Raw genomic sequence first — 23,165 nt, 5'->3', positions numbered from 1 at the left:
CCAAGTTTACAACCTTCTAATTCCACAACAACAGAAAAGTATAGTAATTCTGTTGACTGCGTCTCTTAATTACAATGTCTGAGGCAGACAAACTGATGTATATTGCATGTTCCTCTAAATCATACCTGTAATTTGTGAATACTACCATTGCAAAACTCATGCAAACAAAGTAATGATCACATGCCATAAACTGGCAACCAATAAAAGAACTTGGCACCTTAATTTTCTAAAATTTCCCATTTTTCAATCCTTGGATTTTTGCTGAAATTAGAGGCAATAAAATTCAGGACATAAAGTAAAGTAAACATCTGCTCCCAACTTTACTCTTAAATGCAACTCATTCAATTTGCTATTAATTTGCCAACGAGAGCTTCTCTGCATTTCATACATCTCAGAAATGGCACAAGAAGAGAAAGGACTCCACTTGATAGCAGAAGCAAAATGCAAATGCGAGTTGACCATAAAGGGACTGACAACCAATTTTTAAGGACCTAGTTTTTTTTAATGGCACAACGAAACGCTCATCCTCGGAAGTGTTTTTACCTGCAGCGGTTACTTCCAAGAGCGCGTAAAAATTTTGCTAGAAGAATTTTTCGATCTGAACAATCTCTAAAAAATAGGAGCACCGACAACAGCAACACTGAGAAGCGAGAGCGAGACCTATAGCCGGCCTTTCAAATTGAGAAAGCAATACGGTGGATGGCTCTCGCAGGAGCGAGTGCAACTTTCTCTAACCTATCCACATTTTTACTTTTTTTCAGCCCGTTCTAAAATAAAATGCTGCTCTAGTAAGCTGCTGTAAATCCTAGCGCTAGCTAGTGACTTAGTGCCTTTTTTAGGCCGTGAGCACAAGTTCTCACAGAACCACTATGGCCTCCATGATTGGGAGGTGTGCACTGTAGCTCCTTCTCGAAGGCCATGGCTTTTTTACTTTTCTACTCCTAACAAGCGAAGATTCAGCTGCGTATTGTACGTTACAGAAACAACTTATAATAGAAACAAATGAATTGCATTTCAATATTTCAAGAAGGCCAAGGAGCCACGTACACTACTAATAGATGGTCACGTGAGAAGGCATCCAATTTTCTTTCGTGCTTTTCCCGTGTGACGGCACCAAAGGTCATTTTTCGTGATTTGTTGTGAAGAATTAAAAATATAAATCGTCATTTAATGAGGAAAACTGCTCGTTTCCGTCGATACAAGACAATTTTTCCATCAGCGGGGCTATCTCGATTCGTGTGCTGAACGGTTGTCTGTCCCTTTCGAGCACCTTGCGAAAGTTAGCAACCATTTACCGACACGTTCTGTGACACTGCGCACTGAACCCGTGATGGTACACAGGACCTCGAGCCCTTGCTTCACTCTGGGGTCCACAACCACTGGCTGGGCGTCTGGCTTGAGGTACTGCTTGAGCTGCGCTGTGCCCATTTTGAAAGCCTCACCAGTGAACATGGCACCCATCGTCAAGCCCTGGGACAGAGCCTCCGAGCCTGGAGAGAGGGAACGAGATGGCAACGGAGGTGCGAATGAGTCGTAGTGTTTGCTAATGTGTTGAAACAGCCCAGAATGGGTGCCTGGGCTTGTTGGTACTGCAGTGCTAAAACACTGCCAAAAGAGTTTAAGAACACGGGCACAAAGAAAGAAAGAGCTGGACAGCACAGCGCTGTGGTGTCCAGAGTACTCTGTTGGCGCTATGATATACAGCTCAGTCTTGGTGCGTGTTTTTTTTTCATGCATTTACTTTTAGCAATGTTGAAGCAGCACATCATTCCCAGAACAAGTACCATAAAACAAAATTGTACACAATCATCATTACCATGGAGGAAGATAAAGACTAGTGTCACATGACAATATTGAAGCCTTGTCATTAAAAATATAAACAATAGGCTCATGGGAGATGATCCCTTACCCCGTCGATAATTTCTAGATGTAGAGCGGTTTGACGGTATGGGGGATAGTAGGCAGAGAGCAGGTGGTAAGAGCCAATCGTGACGAGGGCGCCACTAAAAGCTACCTTGAACTAAACAATGCCCTAAAAGGTACGGCAACCATGCAGTGCGCATTTCCCAACAGACAATATGCAGATGGGACCTGATAGAAAGGAGGGGAGACATCAGAGGTCTTGCCGAGGGTAGTTGCCTCCTAGTCTTTAATCCTTCCTAGCCTTTTTCCTTCCTCGATGCTCGTTACCATAAACAAAGGCTAGTAACAAATAGCACTTCCATTTTAGACTCAAGCTTAACAGGCAACTCGATAGGGCTGTTGGTACGATCCCATGGTAACAGGCAGTGCGAAAATAAGGACATAAGTGTTATACCCCTGTCACACGGCAGATCTAATGTCATTTCCAACGAATGACATTCGCTCGTAATGTCATTTGTTTGCTGTCACATGGGAACATGTAATGACATTCGTTAAAAATGACATTTGCAAACGAATGAGTTCGTCGAACTCATTCGCATATTCGTTTTGGAACCGAATTTTTAGTCTCAACACCAGGAGCCTACCAATCAGCTTCACAAACAGTGCATGTTTTTTTATTGTTTAACAAAAATAACTCTTGTTTTGTCAATTTTTATTGCATAATGTTTTACTTTCATGACATTTAAGTGCACCACAGTGCATAATTGCCGAAAGCTACTCTCAATCCAGTGACTAGGCGGCCATCTTTGGCTGTGGCAGTCGTGTTTGTTCGCGCCAGCCGTAGCCAGCAGCGCGCATTTCGCAAGAGCCGCTTGGTTAAGCACGTGCATGTTTTGCGATGACACCAAACCAAGAAGACTGATGTGGACATTAGGAGCCGCGCGCAGTGGTCCGAAGGGGAAACCCACACACTCGTAAGAGTGTGGCAGGACCACCTAGGAGATCTGCGGTGTACCAAGAGAAACGCGAAAGTCTACGCAGCCATTCAAGAGGAGCTGCGCGCTGAAGGTATAGATAAACCCCTGAAGACCATAAAGTCGAAGATAGAGAACTTGGGCAACAAATACAGGTAAGCATCGTGTCAGCGTGATCGATAGCATTATTTGTATTTCTTTATCGCCATACCACGTCGCATGCGTGGATGATGCGGTTGCATGTTTGCAGCCTGTCGGCAACAATTGTTCACATTTCGAGATGTCGTTAGCGTTTAATTGTTACCGCCGAACTCAGCGTTTCATTTTTCTGTCACGAGAAATCAGCGCAGAAACCAGAAAACGTAACATGTGATGCTGCATTAGATGCCTGTACGCTCTAGCACATGTGGGAGACACACTTCGGGCAGGACCTTCGAAGTGGCCACACCGTTCCGCAGACACTATGCAAAATGTACCACTTCTGTTGCAGTTACCGAGCGCGCCTAGACGCCGCTTTGCAGATTATTGAAGTGATGAAAGGAGAATGTAGAAAATACTAGCTGAAGATATGCTAGCTGCTAAATGCTTGACATGCACCGAGATAGAGTTATGGATAAATATATGCAGTAAACATTGAAAATAAAGCGCACTCTTGCAATCTTAAAAACAAGTCAAGCGTTAATACGTATCTGATATGGCAATAAGAACCCTAGCACCGTGTTTTGTCCTTTAAACCTGGTGTTGGGTGTCTTTAGTTAGTGCAAGGGTCGTTTCTGATGCTTGCAATAGTAAAAGTGTAGCTTCAAAATCAAGCAAAACCACGCAAGCACAAACATATGTGAAGAAGTCATTTTATTGACTAGTTGCACAGAAATGACCAGTCACCAAGTGATTGACATGCATTTTCAAACACAACTGGTGCCAGTGCAATTATTTTTTCTGGCAGACAAGTGTGAAGTAAAACCAAGTGATGTGGAAAACAGTTCATAGAAATTTTATACAATGACACTCTTATTTTTACTGCAGAGACCTGTACAAGAAGAGATGTACAAGGCAGGGTGCCATCTCCTGGAAATATTTTTGCGAGCTACACGAGTTCCTTGCTGCAGTTTCAGTGAATGACAAGTCACTAACAGATGACATTAGCTGCAGCAGTGCAACAGTTGAAGACGTAACTGCCATACCTACTCTTTGCTTGTGAACATTTCCAGTACAATGTTTATTTTTACTTGTGTTAATGTCTCTGTATGTGTTCCAGCTCGTTCACGAGATAGTGCATGGCACAGATTTCAACTGTGAAGACGCTGTGCTGGACCAAGACATCACCAGTCGTCCACCATCGCCACACATATTGGAGCACGGCGACGACGCTGTTGTTCCGACAGCCGAACCAGATGTGTCGGCTTCACCACCTGCATGTGGCATTGGCAGGAGAGTGCCAGTGGGGAAAAAAACACAGATGAAATCTCTGCTTGCACAGATCATTGACGAGCAAAGAAAAATAAGAATTTGTTATGAAAAATCAAAAGAAAAACAAAATTCCTATCGGGAACGAATGTTCGTGCTTCAGGAGAAGGCTGCTGAGCGTGAGGAAAGATTGATTACAGTCTCGGCAGACTTGGGCAAAAAATAAATGCGTTCTCAGCCACTCCACTTTCTTGTGTTATTCTTTTGCAGGAAACATGTAATAACAGCACATGCATGTTATGCAACTAGCTGTATTTCATGCAGCAGATCTCAACATGCTATATGTTCGTAAACTGTTTGCACTCTCTCTGCTGCAGCTTGCCCGTCCTGCAAACTTTTAGCTTCAATGTCACTGATATAGCCTGTAGACCCAGTGGCGCACCATAACATACAATAGCCATACAGACAGCATGATTGTGACAATTGCAAGTTAAAAACTGATTTGCTTTGGATGGCCCCCCCTGACATAGTAAACACTCAAAAAACAAACATTTGGTGCTGGCACTTGCCAAGCCTAGACATAATAAATGTATTCTACTTGCTACAATAAATTCTGCAGATCCCACAAGCTGGTATTATGGGGACAAGTCAACTATTAACGGCAAATCCAACATTGCAGACCTAGACACGGACAGTGGATTAGCGTGTGGCTGTTACATGTTGTCATCACAACATGTAAAAATGACATTTTCTATACACCTGGCCCCATCTGTTTCACAAAGTGCTGTTCATTATCAAATGGAACATGCACCTGCTACAACACAATCACTGTGACGACCATTCTAGTGAGCCAGCTTCAAAAAATACTTCGCTAGTGTGACCCTCACTTCACGACCTTCGCCACTGAGTTTCAGTGATGTGCACTGGCTGTGGATAACGTTGGTTAAAGTCGTGGAGCTCTTGCTCCCACTGTTGCTCAATGGGGTCTTTCAAAGCTTCACAGATATTTTCGAGAACACAAGCAGCTCGGATGGCTTGTTTCCCAGTCCTCAGCTTGCACTCCATCCTCTTTGAGGTAAATCTGAAACGAGCTTTCAGTCGTCCGAACGCATTTTCAACTATCCTCCTTGTTTTTGACAACTGATAATTGAAAATGCCTTCACGCGTTCCTGCGACAGCATTTGCAAATGGCTTGAGGAGGTTAGGGGCTAGAGGGAATGCCTAGTCGCACAGTATTATAGGGCCCACTCTTGTGCCCTCGATTTGTGATGTGGGCAACTTAAAAAAATTGATTGCTACGAAGTTGTGGAGCTCGGAGCGGCCGTAAACGTAGGCATCATGGCACCTGCCCGGGCTTCCTACATTTATGTACTTGAATAGGTACTGATGGTCTACCAGAGCCAATAATATGATGCTGTGCCTGCGTAAAAGAGAAACAAAAAATAAACCTCTACACACAATCTGTAGCCACCTTGAATGCAGAAATGTGAATTTGTCATTTTGCCCAGAAAAGTATTTGTTCATCATAAGTATTGATGAATGCTCATTAGCAAGACTGTTGAAAACAGCAAATAGTTCTCTTTGAAACATGCAACGTGCAAAGTGGGTGAAATATATGAAGAAAGCTTACCACCCTTTGTAGTTGTAATAGTCTTGAGGCGTGCTCCACTGGTGGCGATATGGCAATATGGCAGCCATCCAAGGCACCGATGGCTTGTGGAAAGCCACTCACTGCGTAGAACTTCCGGATATGCTCTGGCATTTCTTCGCGACGGACCATGCGAAGCCAGCGAGGCTCAAGCACCTTAATGACCGCCGCAAAGAATTCCCGATAGGCGACGTTTACCGTCGAACGCCCGACTGCCAAACAGGTGCGCGATGGTAGCGTCTTCTGCTGTCGAGCGAAGCCGGTACAGTCCAATGGCGACTCGTTTGTCCACAGCCACAGCCAGCCACATATTCGTGTCCTGGCGTTCCAGTTCACCCCGCAGTAAGTCCACAAGGTATCGGAACGTGGCAGGTGTCATGCGGAACGACTGCCTGAAGTTCGCCTCGCCCAAGTGCGGTAGCGTCTCTTCGAACCACCCTCTCGTTGCGATGAAAAGCCCATCACTCCCGGTTTATGGGAGATGGGAGATAAGGCAGCCACAATGGCAGCTATTGTGAATGAGTTTGCGCACAGCCGCTCTTCGTACTCCCTCGAAATAGCTTCTTGCGCTTCTAACTCAAGGTTCAGCTGCCTTTCGTCGTTGCGATGTCTGGCCCGCACGCAAATCAGAGCAGCGATTACACACAACTGCTGTTTTCGTGCTTCAGCAGACATAGCGGTAGCGCTCGTCATGCTTTCCGCCATGTTGTTTGCCTGATCTTCGGCTCGACTCGGTTGCCGTTGTTGACGAGTTAGTGATCCAAAAGCACGGTGTGAAAGGGAGGGTCACTCATTGCAACGGATTTTAGCATATTGCAAAATAATCATTGCACAAAATTAGGTATGACGCTATTATTGCGTCTCTTTTTTTTCCACTATCGTCATTGTCTTCATTTTCAAATGACATTAGTTCTCGCCGTGTGAAAGCGCGCGGTGATAATGACATCAAACCCCAACAAATGTCATTCGTTGGAAATGACATTAGATCTGTCATGTGACAGGGGTGTTAGTCATGCGTGTTAGCTTCAACTGATTTTAATGCAAAAAGCACTTGCACGCACACACACACAGACACACATAGTATTTTCAGTTAGGATATTTGTTAAAACCCAATTTTCATTAAGTTGAGGTTTCCAGGTATCAGAAACAGGTGTCTAGAACAGTCCTGGTTAATAGCACCTTGTCGTTAAACATTTATGAACAGAATCCCACAAGAAGTATGTACTAACAAAATTAAGCAGAGACTGCTTTTGTATGGGAATGCGAAAGCATTGTAGTCACTTTGGTGAAATGTATTCACTTAGGTATTCATCCACATGTCGTCGTGCACCATGTAATTTAGTACGACGTTCCTTTTGAAACATGATGGCGGTGGTACAACTCATTTTATACACTTATGATTTGTAGCCGATAGTGTTGTTTCCTGTCACGGCTCCTACCCACTAAGGGGGATTGGCAAAAAAAATGGATCCGCAGAGCGCAGCAATGCCGTTTCATATTGAAGGATTCTTAGCGCGTGATAGAAGATGGTGACCCGCACACCATCAAGTGTTGCTCGAGCTTTTGCATATAGCGAAGACACGATGCTGGGTTGTGCAAGACACAGAAATTTGACGCCAATCCGAGCATTTCTAGACGCGTTTTTACTCTTTGCGCCGTCAGCCATTTTTGGTACCATGTTTTGGTCGCGCCGCCGAACTTTCGCGAAATGGGGCATATAATACTTTCCCATTAATAATTATGGCATCAATAGCACTGATGCTTGCAGTACAGATGGCGGCAAGAGCAATGCTTCAACATGAAGTGCACATACTACTAGCAGCCACCGTTACATGGTGCCACGTGTATGCGTGTATCATAACAGCTTGCCAAAGTTAGGCTACCATTTTCCTTGTTTACAACAGTGCAGTGATTACCCACAAACAAGGCTACCATAACATTGTTTACAATAACGACAAGGCACCATGGCACCGAGACTATGCACATTCATTTTGTCCTCACTGGGGCACTCTAAGCTGACTTCCACTTGGCGTTTTCCTGTCCCAACTTGCCAATGACGTCTCCATATCTGTGATCACTAATGGAGAGCGCCCAGTGAAATTTCTTTACCGACCCAGTCACAAGAAAAAAAAACAATTGACTCCAATTGGCTTTTCCAATTGGAATCAACTGGAACCAATACGAAGCAATTGGAAAACCCTTATTTCCAAATGGTTACAATTGAGTCAGAGGAGAAACCAAGTGGAGTTGCCAACTGGAATGAACTGGACACAGTTGGAACCAATTGTAAAATCCCTAGTTCCAGATGGTTACGATTGAGTCGAAGTGAAACCAATTGAGTCCAATTGGACTTGCTAATTGGAATAATCAACTGGGCCCATTTGGGACCAATTGGAAAATCCCTAGTTCCAAGACGATTGAGTCAGGGATGCAACCAATGCAGTCCAATTGGGCTTGCCAGTTTGAACCCCCAGCTAGGACCTATACACTCCCAAGTGGGTCTAACTGGACTACCAATAGGTATGAACTAGAATGTGACCAACTGGGAAATAATACTTCCAGTTTGTGAACCCATTCAAGGAAGTTGGAATTAGCTACAGGTATATATGCATGCAGTTTGTGACAGCTGGAATCCTATTTAGGTTTGCTTTGTGGGGTATATATGCGTGTCCTGAAACGTAACTTATTGGGCTGTGAGGGACACCACGCACCTGGGGTTGGTCAACATGCATACATTGCTCCTAATTTATGAAGTAAATATAAGAAACAAAACTTCAGTTTATTCATTGAATACAAAATCCAATAAATCTTACTTCACAAAATGAGCATGATGTCTAAAGCAAATTAGGTTTCATGAGTGTTGCATACAAACTGATATATAGACAAGGAGACTATGAAGGTTATACAAGAAAGATGCAAGTGTAAATATTTCCAACTTTAGCTCATGAACACATCATACATCCCTAATGTGCAACAAGCAAAAGTGAAAATTACCCTCGTACTATGATTTGGTGTCCCTTCTGGACATTGCAAGTGCACAATGAACTCAGATTTCATGAAAAGTGTTTTATAGCTAGCTATGGCTTATTTGTTCCAGACAAATTTGGTATTGCTCACATCACAAGCTTTTTTTCATGTGAGGTAGTAATTGCAGGAAACTTTTCCCAAAATAGTCTGCATGAGTGCAAATTGTTTGATACAGCTTCGTGAACAGTTTTTCTTCCGATTTTAAAAATTTCTCATGGTTTGTAGTGTTACTAAAACCATACAAAAATATGATGTCAAGATAACCATAGCAGTCATGTAATTCGTTTCAAATATAAAATTTCAACCACTTATTATGCTTTCTGCAAAATCTTTACAGTTTGCATTGCAAAACTGGCTAACTGGGTTTCTTAAAGTGAGCACTATTATGTTGAAGCAAAAGTCCATGGACAGTATACTGACAAGCAGTACCCAAAGTAAAAAAAAAAAAAAAAGCTAAGCCAAAACTAATACAAAGACATTCATAACGGTGTCCAGCATGTGGCCAACTTTTATTCAGTAACAGGAACTTTTCTGCAACCTGGGGTATAGTGAAAAAATTGCGTTGAAAATGAACTGAAAATATTGCAAACAAGTGATATAGCAAGGCATATAAATGCTACTCTGTATCATATTGGCTACATTGTGAATGAGCTTGGCACTGGTGAGATGTAGGTATTTTCTTGCATCTTTAAAAGCACACAAACAGTCACAATCTTTGCAGCTGGAATAACGATCTCCATTGATGGTTCTTCTATAGCCTTTAAAATGTGTCACATTGTCACTAGATTGTACTTCCAAGGGCTTGCACTTCAAGGGCTTAACAATAACAAAAGCTTTCGCTTGGTTCGTGCAAATTATGTTCGCTATAATTGCATATGTATCGTCAACAAGTTCTACTACAGAACTATTAGTTCTTTTTCCTGCAGCATACTCTCTGCCAGTGAAAACAACACCTCCCTTAAGCATTCGGGGATACTGCACACTGTGTGCAAGTTCACTTGCACCTTTAGGCAGCCACCTTGGTGCAGAGAATGGAACACCCCTTCCAAACAAACGAATATCTCCTATCACTTTGAGAGTTTTCTGGGTTTCCTTGGCGTCCAGCGAGTCGCAGTAACCAAGAACTTTTGGTTCAGCAGCTGTGGCCAATAGAACCTCAACAGTTTCCTCCATTTGCAGCATACGAAAGATCTGGTGTGGGATCCCATTCGCTGCCTTTACTTCCTTCTTTAGCCAACTGTTACCTGCTTCAAATGGAAATGCAGAGTGTGCCGAGAGAGGGCCCCACTGGCGCACACTCTTCCCAATGTGAGTTAGTTGGTGCATGTTAATGCTCATGCAACTTTTACCATACAACAGCTCAGCTTGAACATGAAACTCTAGTAAGAGTTCTTCACAACCAGTAAGCTGTGATGATGTGATTTCTTTCTGCAGCATTATATGCAATGCCTCCACCAGGCAGGCCCAATGTTGTACATGATATGACCTAGGCCACAAAGCAAGAACGCGTTTATTCACAAAGCACATGCCCTTTTATAGGCAGGTGTGACGTCACACATTAGATAGCCTCGGCGCCAGCATGCGCTGCACGTTATCACATTTCCTTCCCTCTAACATCTATTGTTATTTTGCAAAATCCTCGTGCTTGAAACGGTCCGGTGGGTTGCGGGTGCGCTGCGCGTGCTGCGCCGTAGCGGTTGCCTTTCCGCTGGCGGTGCAGCTAACAGTGCCTCCGGCTGTGACGTCGACGTTAAAGGCGTAGACGCCGTTGACGGTGTCGGGCAGTCTACGTTGAGAGGTGTTATATGCCGTTTAGCTTGCTGAACTGGATGCGTTGGAGCTGCATTTGCTGGGACCGATGACGTGCTCTCTGCTGCCATGTCGCTGTGCTGCATCACAGGATTTTTGAGTCTCGACATGGGTTCCAGCCTTGCTGCCGGGTCAGCATGACGTGACCGCAAGTGGTCGGCGTGCGTAAACCGGAGTTGTTCGCGCACTTTCACAACATACGTCACAGCACTCACAACCTGGTGCACAACACCTTCCTCCCACGAGGCACATTCACCGCGCACAGTTTTCACAAACACTTGATCACCAACATCAAACAAACGCTCACTCCCGCGACGCCTGTGTCGCTGTTCTTTAAGTTCCTGCTGCTTGGTGAGCATTGCTCTCGAAAAGTCGGGTTTCAACAAGGAAAGTTTAGTGCGTGGCTGTCGCTTGAGAAATAGCTCAGCTGGTGTCTTTCCTGTCACACTACTGGGTGTGTTGCGGTATGCCATCAAAAAACTGTCGATACATTCCTGGAACGAATCACGTGCACCTGACGATTTGCTTTCCAGGACTTGCCTTATCAGAGCGCGTTTTACAGTCTGCACAGTTCGTTCGGCTGCGCCGTTTGAAGCTGCATGATAAGGAGGAGTGCGGATGTGTCTCACGCCGTTGGTGGCCATGAAGTCTGCAAACTCGGCTGCAGTAAATTGCGGCCCATTATCGCTTACCAGTGTTTCCGGGAACCCGTAAGCTGCAAAAGCGCTTCGAAGCCTTTCAATTGTCTTTGCAGTAGACGTGGACGACATAGGCCATACCTCGACCCACTTCGAAAATGAGTCAACAAGAACAAGAAACACATTTGCACTCGTTTGAGCAAAATCTACATGCACGCGTGACCAGCATCTAGTAGGATAGCTCCATGGGTGAAGTGGTACAGGCTGGGCTGCGGGTTGTACTGCCTGGCATATTGTGCATTTCTTTACGTACTCTTCTATGGCTTTGTCAATTCCAGGCCACCAAACAAAACTGCGGGCCAGCATTTTCATGCGACTTGCCCCAGGATGTTCGTCGTGTAACAGGTCGAGCACGCGATACCTTAGCACTTCAGGGATGGCAACCCGGACTCCCCACGTTACGCAGCCCTGCTCCAGTGATAATTCATCTCGGCGTACGTAATACGCCTTGAGTTCTTCTGAGCAGCAACTAGGCCAACCATTGAGAGTAAAGTCAGCTACGCGACTTAATGTCAAACATCGTCTGGACGCTTTGGCAATTTCGTCGGCTCTCAATGGAAGACACTGAAACACTGACAAACATTCGGCCGATTCTTCTTCAGCCTGCACTACTTGAGGCAATCTGGACAAGGCGTCAGCCACATCCATGTTCTTTCCCTTACGGTACTTAAGGCGGTACCTGTAGGCGGCAAAGGTCATTGCCCAACGCTGCATGCGGGCTGCCGCTAACGCTGGTGTGGGCTTTTCTTCTCCCAAGATGCCAAGTAGTGGCTGGTGGTCAGTGTATATCGTAAAGTTCCGCCCATACAGATAACGGTGAAACTTTTTAAGTCCAAATATCAAGGCCAACGCTTCCCGTTCACACTGTGCGTACTTTTTTTCCGCCGCACTGAGGGTTCTCGATGCAAACGCGATAGGCCTTTCTTCTCCGTCAGCAGTTTCATGAAATATTACTGCGCCTAGTCCGTAGGATGACGCGTCACAAAGCACTCCTATCGGTTTGTCAACGTCGTAGAACGTGAGGACTTTGCTGCTAACAAGCAGTTTTTTTGTATCTGCGAATGCATCGCTGCATTCCTTCGTCCACGACCACTTTTTATCTTTCTTTAAAAGCTGATATAGTGGCTCAGCGACGGTTGCACAGTTCCTCAGGAATTTTGAGTAAAAATTTAGCATACCCAAATATGCCTTTAGTTCCGTGATGTTGGTGGGCTCAGGTGCATCAACAATCGCCCTGATTTTCGCTTCCGTGGGATAAATCCCTTCAGCAGTTACTGTGTGACCCAAGTAAGTCACCGATTCTTGAAAGAAATGGCATTTGTCGGCGTTCAACGTGATGTTATACTCACGTAGCCTTTCGAGGACCCGCTCCAGCGTCTTTTGACAGGTGACTGTGTCAGATCCTGCCACGATCACATCATCGATATAGCACCCTACATGCGGAATGTCTTTCAGTACTTCGTCCATCATGGACTGAAATATTGCGGGTGCACTAGCCACACCATATGGAAGGCGCTGAAACTGGAACAAACCCATACTGGTGTTCACAGTCAAAAGTGGTCGTGACTCGGGATTCAGTGGTACCTGTTGATAGGCTGCGGACAGGTCAAGAACACAGAACACTTTACCGCCTGCAATTGTTGAGTACAGGTCTTCTGTACGTTATCACAGTACACATGAGCAATCAGCTAAACCCTCTAAAACAGGCAAGTTATAATACAGGAGCCAATTCTCCCATTCTTTCCGCTTTCCAAAATTTTCTTTCTCTTGTTGGTCTTGGCATCCTTTTCACATCTGCTGGAGGAGTGATCGCCATTACTCTTGTGTCAATGACACCTTGCTGTGGTCCTATATAAAACTTGCAGTTAGCATCATTCAACCACAGTTCCAAGAACTGCCTTGCAAGCCCAAGCAATATGCAATGCATATATTCGGGGACGAACCCCCACACTATATTGAAGTGCTCCAACCTGATCAGTGGCGACACAGTTCTGACACCATTTACGGGCCTGCCTCCAGCAACAGCTTGTTCCATATCCTGTATCATTTGTAGCTCTGTTCTTTCCTGTACTGTTTGTTGTACTGGATACTTTGTGGAATTTAAAACTTTCACCTTTTTGAAGGCACCAATTGCATCCGTGATAGGCATTAAACTGCATTATACCCTGCATAGGTGCCCTGGCGACTGCATCTGCAGCGCAACAAATGCAGAAGGCCTTGAAAGTTTTTGCACGGCCATGGTGCTCAAGATTGAATCCTTTCTCAGAAAGATTGTTTACAGAATCAACAAATGCGTCCTGAAAGAGCACCATGTCAGGCTTTTTCTTGCCAAACCACAAGGCAGCTAAAATCACTTTTTGCATTCTTTGTGTGGCTGGTAGTTCATTGACAAGCAACTGAATTGGCCAAATTGCAGTACCACTTGATTTAAAAAGGGGTGTGCCATCTGCATCAACACAAAACTAATTCTATGCCTAGCATTTGATGTTGAGGCCACAAAGGCACGATACAGGTCTCCATCATAAATATCTGAAAAACCATGTTTTGGTTCTAGAGGCTCTGTCAGGTCTAAGAAGTCGCATCCCTTCAGTACTTTTGGAGTTGTGAAGGTATGTCAAAAAGCACAAAAAAAGATACATTGTTGATCGATGAGAAACATGTTGCGGTTGCATTTCAAGCACTGAAAGGGTGAACTTGGATCAATGTGACCTATGTACAAGCAACATTATGGACAAAAGAAGTGGAAATTCATTGGTGTGCCAGGTCCTTCAATTACTTTCTTAAACATGTGCTGAGAATGGGCAAGAACTGGTCTTTCAAAAAACAAGTTAATCATTTCAATCAAATCCATAAGTGCGAAAAATGTCAAGCTGTGTTGGACAGCATATTTTAACACCATGAGCAGAATATCACCTTTTGAGACTGCAACTTTGTCTTTGACAATTTCACCAAACAGTTAACTTAGCGCTCCGCAGGTAGAATCCGAAAAAAAGAGAACTTCTAGCTCTGAGACTTCCTCTTGTGCATATGGCTGCATCAAGTCCTCCTCTTGTCCAGATTCTTCGTCTTGAGCATCTGGCTCACTGAAATCCTCCTCTTGTCAAGAATCTTCGTGTTGTGCGTCCGGCTGGCTGAAGTCCTCTTTTTTTTTCAGAAGCTTGGTCTTGTGCATCTTGGTTATGCCCTACCTGTAAGTATATTATTGTTTGTGAACAAGCGCTAATATTAAGTAAATTTTGAGCCTATTTAAATGTGAGCGAGAGGTGATATAATTTGATTTGCTCAGTGCCCTAGAGAAAATTTCAAATGGACAGCTGGTAGTCTATTTGCTTATCGACAACTAATACAGTAAGTTTCGTAAGAAATGCATCAAATAGAAAAACCACTCACACTACATCAAGTATCACAGGAATGCATTTGACCTATTGTAGATAGAATCGGATGGGAACATATTGTATGCTTACCAAGTCGATATTTCCGTGAAGGTCACGTTCGCACATATTAGTGCTCGAGAATCCAAGATTTATAGCATACGCTGCACGATCTCCTTGGGATTCCATGCAATGTGACCGACTGGCGCAGCCGACGCCTCGGCGCTGCATTCTTGGCGCGTCGTTATGCTGTCATCCAGGTTAAGATTGCAGGAAACGCTGTCCGGCTGAGATTTCTGCAGACAGCTTGCCATATTTGGTTACTTTTTGGCGCTCTACCATTCGACACACTTCAGTAGAAAGAAAATTTGAATTACCGCTTCTGCATCTGCCATTTGGAGCCGCGCCGATGAATCTGTAGACCTAGGCACGAAGAACTTGGCACCAGGATTGAAGTATTTCTTGTAATGTCCGCGCTTCTTGAGTTTTTTCAGCGGCTCCATTATTGTATTGCAAGTCGTGCCACACCACAGGAATAAGGGCTCGGGATTACGTTACGGGAGCTAATCTTAGCATGTTGGTAAACACGCCACCGATGTCGATATCGATGTTGATTTTATCTTTGCAATGGGTCGCCGGTGGGCTCAAATTCGCTCAACGGTGCGGCGGACCCAAAAATACTAATAAATGAACAAGTGACATTGTACCTTGCTCCTAAATGTTTTCGTTTATTTTTTTCACTGTCACCTAACTTCATTGTAATCGCTTATAACAAATGTGTAATTAGTAATTGCTGGCAATGTTAAACAGAATTATTATGTGTGAGAAAATTGATATGGTGGTAAAATTTTAAAGATAACGCAAAATATATATAAAAATGACTTCACACATTTTGCCTTGAAAAGCATAGAAAACAATTTTGTTGCCTAAACGCCATACAGTGTTGCTAACAACACGAAGTTCACGTGAGCAAGATAAGAGAGATTCTATGGTAGCATCACCACGAGGCTTCTATTCTTGATGTGCAATTTACCTTGATGTGCAATTGTGATGTGCAATTGTGCTATCTGTTGGTTTGGTGGTATACTGCGCGTGAAGCACGGACGCAGTCACTGAGACAATGATAACGCATGCGTACGTGCATTATCAGGATGACCGCAAATGAGCGGTCGTTAAAATTGAAGACGTCCTAGGATTCAAGGCTGACGATGACTTCCGGACAACATTTTATACAAGTGGACCGATAAGGACGGTGAAGCGCACCTTTATCGCGCCAGAATTCTTCTCGTTGCAAGTAAGCTTGCTAACATCCAAACTAGTTGCAACATTCTACTTGTGCGCGCGCGTTTGTAATATAGCACGTGTGCGAGTGCCAGTCCGCACCGGCCTTCATCATGCTGACATATGCTCCTTGTTTGTTTGATTGCATGAAAATAATCAGTGCTTCAGATACTATCAGAACGCAGTGCTTTATTTAATATCTCGCATTGCTGCTTCGCACTACTTCCGAGAAGAAAAAAAAAAACGAGATAACGGCACCAAATCGCCGAGAATTTCCGGGCTGAAATGATTGTGCATGTACATGTTTGATAAGCAAAGGGTTTTTTTATTGTTCTGGCGGCTTTCACACACGCACGCAAACACAAAACACCTTCACAAGATCATGCCGCATCCTAGTAATGAAAGCGTTGCGAATTAACTTTAACCATGTTGGGAGTTGTGCAAGTTGGTATATGCATGCAGTGGTGTGTCAAGTGATATCTTTTGAATCAGTTTTCGTTTGAAGGAGCTTAGTTATGCTATTTCAAAAACTATTTCAAAAGTAACCAATCAGACAGCCTCCGCACTTGCAGACCGCATTAGTGGTGTATAGCAGCACAGTACTGCATTTGAATGCCATTGTTCGTTTGGTCTGCTTTGTGCTGTTGAGCTGTGCATATCTTCCCATTACGAAATTTTATTCAGCCATGTAACCACAAGAACAGCTGAGGAGTTGGTCACAGGCTATACAGTGTGACCAGCTCACTATTTCCCCGAATCTGCAAACCTATTTGACCCATTATTCTCACACCTCCCAAGCAATTAGTCAGAATGGATACTGCTTAGTTTACTTTGCTTACAAATACTCCTGACCTGTGTAATGGCTTACACTATGCTGCTGAAAATGCAATCATTTTGTATGAATCCTATTTTATTGCGATAGCAATTATATGGACACTCCAAAGCAGATTTCTGCCGTCGGCGTCGCCGTCGCCGTCGCCGTGAGGTTCCGTATGACGTCAATGGAGATGAAATCGTCGCCGCGCGCCGCCGAACGCTGTATGTGCGAGTGAAAGGGCGCGAGGGACGCGCGCTTTCACGGGGAGTGAACGCACGGCGGAGAACAAACGCGCGTTCTGCGCCGTGCTCGCTTAAGGGCTGCAGAAGTAGGCGTCTTTTCCTCCTTTACAATCACCATATATGTAGAGCAAACGCGCCTTCTTCTGACGCACGAAAGGCCGTGGGGGGGGGGGGGGGGGGCAGGGAAGAGAGGCGACGTTTAGCTGCGGCACCAAGTGCCTATTTATATCAGAGGTTCCGCCAACAGTCACCAACGCCGCACGCATTTTGTGCGAACGCGGGCAAAACGCCGACGGCGTCGACAACAGTGCTGTGTGTTGCCGGTGCTGCTGCATGTCCAAGTTTGTACAGCGGATAAAACTACTATCCTTACTCCGTATAGCTCTCTACTATGTTGCTATCGCAATTGATGCTTCGCCTTTCGGGTGAAACTGCGACAACTTTTTTAAATGCTTGTCTAATTTTATGATGAAACGCCATATATAGAACATGCGAGCATGCTTTCAATTTGAGAAGTATAGCTCAAGGATGCACCATGTTTTGTACACCACTGCAGGCTGCTGGCACAGTATCGGCATTATAATTTCGGTATTGTTTTGTTTCAGAGTCTCAGCATGACCTCAAAACAAAGATGAAAAGTGGGCGAGTCAGAATCCAAAGAATCCTCAGTAGTAGCGATAGTGACAGAAGTGACAAGGAAGTCGCAATCCAGGTAAGCATATTTTTTTTTATAGTGGTGATGTTTCTTTTCCGCTTGTAAATGAAGAGTGATGTAAAATCCATTTCATGGCATTTCCTTCTTTTTACAGACAGAGAAAAAACACGGGAAGGGCCCAGCCATACACTGTTAAACATACTGGCCTCAAAAAAGAAAAAGCTCACACAGAAAGATCGTACAGAACAAAAAACGCAACTGTCAGCAGCCCAGGAAGAAGTGGCCCCCCTTAGCTCGACAGTCAAACATCAAGAGGAAGAGCTTCAAGAGCTGCGAGCTCTAAATAGAGAGCTGCAGCAAAAGCTGCTCCACCCATTGGACTGCATGCAAGGCAAACAGTTTTTTTGTGTGTGTGCATGAAGAGCACAGTAGAAGAATGAGCAGTAATTAGGTTTTGCTGGCAGTATGCTCGATTAATCAAAAATAACCATTGTTCTGATGTGTTTTGATATTTCACTTGGTGCAGCCAATTCATCTCGGGTACCGCAGCTTGCACTACCACCAGCACGAACACCACCACACGGTGGGAGACTGTTGCCGGAGCAATTGGCACAGGAGCCGGAGCTGCCTGATACAGTATGCAACTTGTGATTTGCAAGTTCGGGTGGAAGGGTTTATTCTTCCTTCCCTTCAAGAAGTGTATAGCTGACATATTCAGTTCTTGCTGGGTTTTATGTAAATTTGTGATATGTATTCTTGTACAGACTGACATTGGTAGTGGAGTCCGAATTGCAAGCTCTGCGTGGAGGCATATAAAGGACAATCCGAAAGATTCGATGTTCGTGAAAGACCTTCTCACAGCAGTGTGGAGCCCAGCAAAGTTGCTTGGCCGGTCTCTGCATGGTAAGTGCAAGCTAAGAAATTTTGTATAGCTTGTTTTAACGTGTTCTCTTATCACCTTTGCATTCTTTTTTGTTCTTTCACTTTGCAGGAAAGCACTGTCCACGCTTTCCTGACCAACCGAGAAAAGTGCCACTGTCGCCATTGAAGGTGTCAGTGATACGCGGTGAGTGATGAACAGATAAGTCATCATATGTAATACTTCACTGTGTGCATGTGTACACTGGGTTTGGCCAGTGAAACTTTAAATAACCTGCTTATTGTGTGTGTATTTTTACTTTTCTTTGACAGAATGCTACAAGGAGCGACTGCAAAAGAAAGGACTGGTGGCCGACATGATGCCTGGGGCATTAAAGCAGTTGAATCACTTCAATGTCGAAAAAATAAGTGACATCAAGAGGATGGCCAAAAGGTTTGCAAGCTGGTTAATTGCATGGTCACATTTCAGGTCGGAGAGATGAATTTGTAGAAAAATCATTTTGCTTGTGCATGCAGTGTCCCCTATACTGTATGCCCTACAGTACTAGATCATATTCAGCTGCCCACAGAAATTGTCTGCAATTATATTCCCGGTATTTAGAGACCATGTAGCTGTTAGGACATTGTCAGCACTTTTGTCATTAGAGAGCTTTTGCCATATTCTCCACGCGCTACGAATTATAGTCCATGCACATTCATTTTGCCTTTTATTCCTGCACTGTTTCAATCAGAGCGACCAAGGAGCTGCCATAAGGACACCATGAGAAGAACTGTGACTGAACCTACCTGCAGCAGTATTTATTTATTTGTGTAAGTAATGTAGAAACGATGGAACACAGGCTTTAAGGCACAAACACCAGGAGAGAAGTAAGTAGACGGACACAACACACACTTTAGAGCCTTCGTGCGTGCTATGAATGAGCTAAAAATATTGCTTGTTTTGTTTTGTTTCATTAAACTGGGTTCCATCGTTTCCACATGTACCAACAGGCCCAGCAACACACTCTACTCTTTTGTGCAATAAAGTTTCATTACTTCCTTCGCTTTCTGTATCCCTTAAATTTCTTGCCAATTGGTATTGCCCATTGGTGCAATTGGTCATCCCAACCAATTGGTGCCCTTTGGGTACAATTGGTCACTCCAACAAAAAGCCAACTGGTCACATTCCAGTTGGTCCAATTGTGTACTAATTTACGATTGGAATTTTTCCAATTGGTACCAATTGGAAATTTCCCTATAGGAGTCAACTGTTTTTTTTTTTTTTGACTGGGGAGATGAAGGACAGCAAAATGGTGTTCCATGAACCACTCAATCGTTTATGCATTTTGCCACAAAGGCTCAAGGTACATGCAGACAATGCGTGTGGGCTCCAGTAAACTTCCGAAAAAAATATATTGTGTTCCAGCTAAGAGTAGTGCAAAATAAGACATGGACCCAAAGGACAAGACAGGCAGTTGAATGATAATTAAGCTTCAATCGCGAAGCAATCCCAACAGCATGTATACAGTCAATACACTGGGTTGAATGAAGCTAAGATTAGGGGAAAAAAAAGTTTGTTGCATACTGCAGATTTTTCTAAATTGAGGTTCCAATATACTGTATATGTCATGTTAGAAGAATGGCTAAAAGCCATTTTTCATCATTCAAAAAAGAATAATTTTAGGAACACACACACGTTTAGAGTGCAGGTATGACAAGTAGGTAATCAAAACTAAGGTGGTCCGAGGAACACACCTGCTACTATGCCCTCAGACACCTGCAGGCTGAAGGGGGCAGATCGACGAAACTGGCTCATCAAAGAATCTGGGAGGACTGCTTGGGTCAGTCAGGGCCTCCATCTTCATGGCAGTCAGCTCTTCCACGAGAGACTCGAGAAGCGAGACCATCTTGTATGCCAGGTCAGGAGGAAGCAGGACCCCCACAAAAGCCCCTGTGCAGTGGACGAAAACAATTTTATATCTACTCCTTGTATAGTCAGCTGAAACAAAAATGCAAGTCAGAATCAAGTTGTAGTGTAAAGAATGATAATTTATCAGCAATAGAGCTACACAGCTTGAACCAGTGAAGATACTTGGACTTTCACATAATTGGTGGCTACATTTACAATAGCCTCGTCTTGATGCAATGTCTCTGTCAACAGACATAAATGTGACTCAAATGTATTATCACATGGGTGAGTTTTCAAGTATATATATTTGAACATGAGGACAGAAAGTTGCCAATGAAATGCACAAAGCACCTTTAAAGGGACACTAAAGAGAAACGAAGTTGATCTTTAATGGTAGAGTAACCTATCACAATCAGTCATACCATTCTTACGGCAAACAGATGTTTAATAAGCGAGAAAATAGCGAAAAACTGAAGGATAGGTGCTGACGCCCCTTCGAATTTCCCGCACTACACGTTAGTGACGTCGGAGATTACAAACGCAGGCCAGTCGCGATTGGTCGAGAGCGACTTATCGCTGTTAATAAAACGCAAAATGAAATATAACTTAAACGTACATAAACAGCATTTGCCAACTTTTTAAATCGCTTCAAGAGAGGAAGTACAAGTTTAGCACTAAATTAAATAAGAAAAAATGGCATGGCGATACATCCGGTCGTGATAGTTTCGTAGTTTCGTTTTTGGTCCATGCATCATTGCGCGCTCCTGTTCCGCTCTAGTTTTTCGTTGCGTGTTGCGTGGCTCGAAAAACGTTGACTTCGCGGGAAACAGCCAGAAAATGCCTCGTGTGTGTAGTGTTGAGGGCTGTATAAATGGCCCAAGGCGCTTGCTCAGGGGCAGCGGCAGTGTTGACCCGATTGTGTCCTTTCATGTGGTGCCGCGCGATGAGCCCCGGCTCCCCGGCGTTCGCAATGGCTCAGTGATCTGCCGATGATAAAATGGCAAAAGAGCCAGAGAAACCGATAGTGTGCGTGTGCTCCTCTGCATTTCTCGCCCTCGGATTATGTATATAATCCTGCTATCGGAAAGTATCTTGGCGTTCCCCAGAGGCCAGTCCTTTCTCGAGCAGCTGTTCCCTCAATGCGGCCTTCAATCCCCCTATTGGAGCCCCTGCAGCAGCAAACTGGCTGCTCAGTGAGTGCTGAATGCCATTAAATAAAGCCACGAAATAACCGTACCGAATACGTGCGCAACTTTCTACGCTTGTTCTGTCGGGAACATCGTCGCCTGGCGGACCGTACGGCTCACCTTCCGTCGACTAAAACGAAGCTCTGCTTCCCGCCGGCGCGGCCGGCGGCTCACCGCCATTGCACGCGGAAACACCTACTGCTCGAGCACGGAGGATCATTTCGCGCTCCGTTTCACTGAATATCGCTGAAATGCAGTCCTGTTTCCCTGACGAGCTCTTCGTTGCAAGGTTTAGCAGAAGCAACGGTATCCATCGCGGCGAACGCAAACGCAGCGGCCATGCAGCCATGATGCAGCCAGCGCCTCGGCCATTTACGCAAGCCGTGACGTACTATTATGGCGCATTCTGATTCGCTGAGAGCAATGAAATCTGTGACGACACTGCTTCAGCGCCAAATGTGGGGTGAGAGAAATTGAGGAAGAGATATTTGGTCTTTGTTTACGAATTTCTCTGCTAATAACTCATATTTTTGCACCCAACAAAAACAGCATGCATTCCTGAAGGTCCCTCTTTTATTCCAGCTGAACTTCCTGTTTCTCTTTAGTGTCCCTTTAAAGCTTTCGTACAAGTATAAGACTAGATGCAACTAGAAATACACGTGATTATGTTAATCAAAAAGCTACCTAACAGTTGGAAAATTTTTTAAAACAAAGCTTTTAACGTGTTTTTCATGTGCCTCTTATGAATAAGTGTCCTAATGCTATATCCCACTTATCGCTCGGTGAAGTCAAAACTGGCCAAGAACTTATAAGCCCATCTGGCCATAAAAATACCTGAAGTATGATTCATAAAAGCACTAAGCACATGGCAGGATTACAAAGCTTATGAAATATGTTTGAACTGACAGAAATTGTGCGATATTTAATTTTCTGCAATTGCAACTGAACAGTAGTTGGAGTAATAGTTCAATAATATCCTTTCCAAATGTATGCTTTGGCAGAACGACATTGAGCTACAGCGCATCAAGATCCTTCATGTTTGTAAGAGCACTATCATGCAGGTGCGCAGTCAGAAGAAGCCCCATGATGTTCCCTATGCCGAAGTAACTGCAATTTGTGGCTGCAACAGCCTGTGTCAAAAAGCAGCTCGTTTATGTAATAAGAACTGAAGACTAGCAGGAAATCTGGTACACCAGTCAGCACCTATCTCTGTCAGCAAAGGCTGAATGCAGGACTAGTTGCAACATACTTGAAGGATTTTTTTAGTGCTGCAAACATGTAACTTCACAATGGAGATATGACGTGCATGAATCGACAAAAAGCTTAACAGGTTTTATTTAACGACGTAACATCAAATATAAGACTTTGGGGTAATGAAAAAAATTGCAGGGGAACAGAACACACACACACAAAAAAAAA

At 44.2% G+C, this 23,165-nt stretch overlaps 1 protein-coding gene and 1 long non-coding RNA gene across 3 annotated transcripts in view; both read right to left on the bottom strand.

The window, feature by feature from the left end:
- Positions 1-20,600, bottom strand: part of LOC119450810 (spartin-like) — a 166,772-nt gene extending 146,172 nt beyond the window's left edge. For both annotated transcript variants that reach the window (XR_007466558.1, XM_037714306.2), the window contains exons 1-2: positions 20,406-20,600; positions 1,296-1,490 (exon numbers count right to left, since the gene is read on the bottom strand). Coding sequence is in view for 1 of the 2 variants with exons in the window: in XM_037714306.2 (XP_037570234.1) it covers positions 1,296-1,490; positions 20,406-20,466 (256 nt within the window). In the remaining variant the exon portion in view is untranslated. The remainder of the gene's footprint in view (positions 1-1,295; positions 1,491-20,405) is intronic.
- On the bottom strand, positions 13,000-16,976 carry LOC125944857 (uncharacterized). The gene is made up of 3 exons (XR_007466559.1): positions 15,175-16,976; positions 14,891-15,093; positions 13,000-14,614 (listed from the first exon to the last, which is right to left on the bottom strand). It is a non-coding gene; the product is annotated as an uncharacterized LOC125944857 (long non-coding RNA).
- Positions 20,601-23,165: the final 2,565 nt, after the last annotated feature.

This window comes from Dermacentor silvarum, chromosome 4, assembly GCF_013339745.2.
Source record: "Dermacentor silvarum isolate Dsil-2018 chromosome 4, BIME_Dsil_1.4, whole genome shotgun sequence".
Lineage (NCBI taxonomy): Eukaryota > Metazoa > Arthropoda > Arachnida > Ixodida > Ixodidae > Dermacentor > Dermacentor silvarum.
The sequence above is the reverse complement of the archived record's forward strand: the minus strand, read 5'-3'. Positions and strand labels throughout refer to the sequence as shown.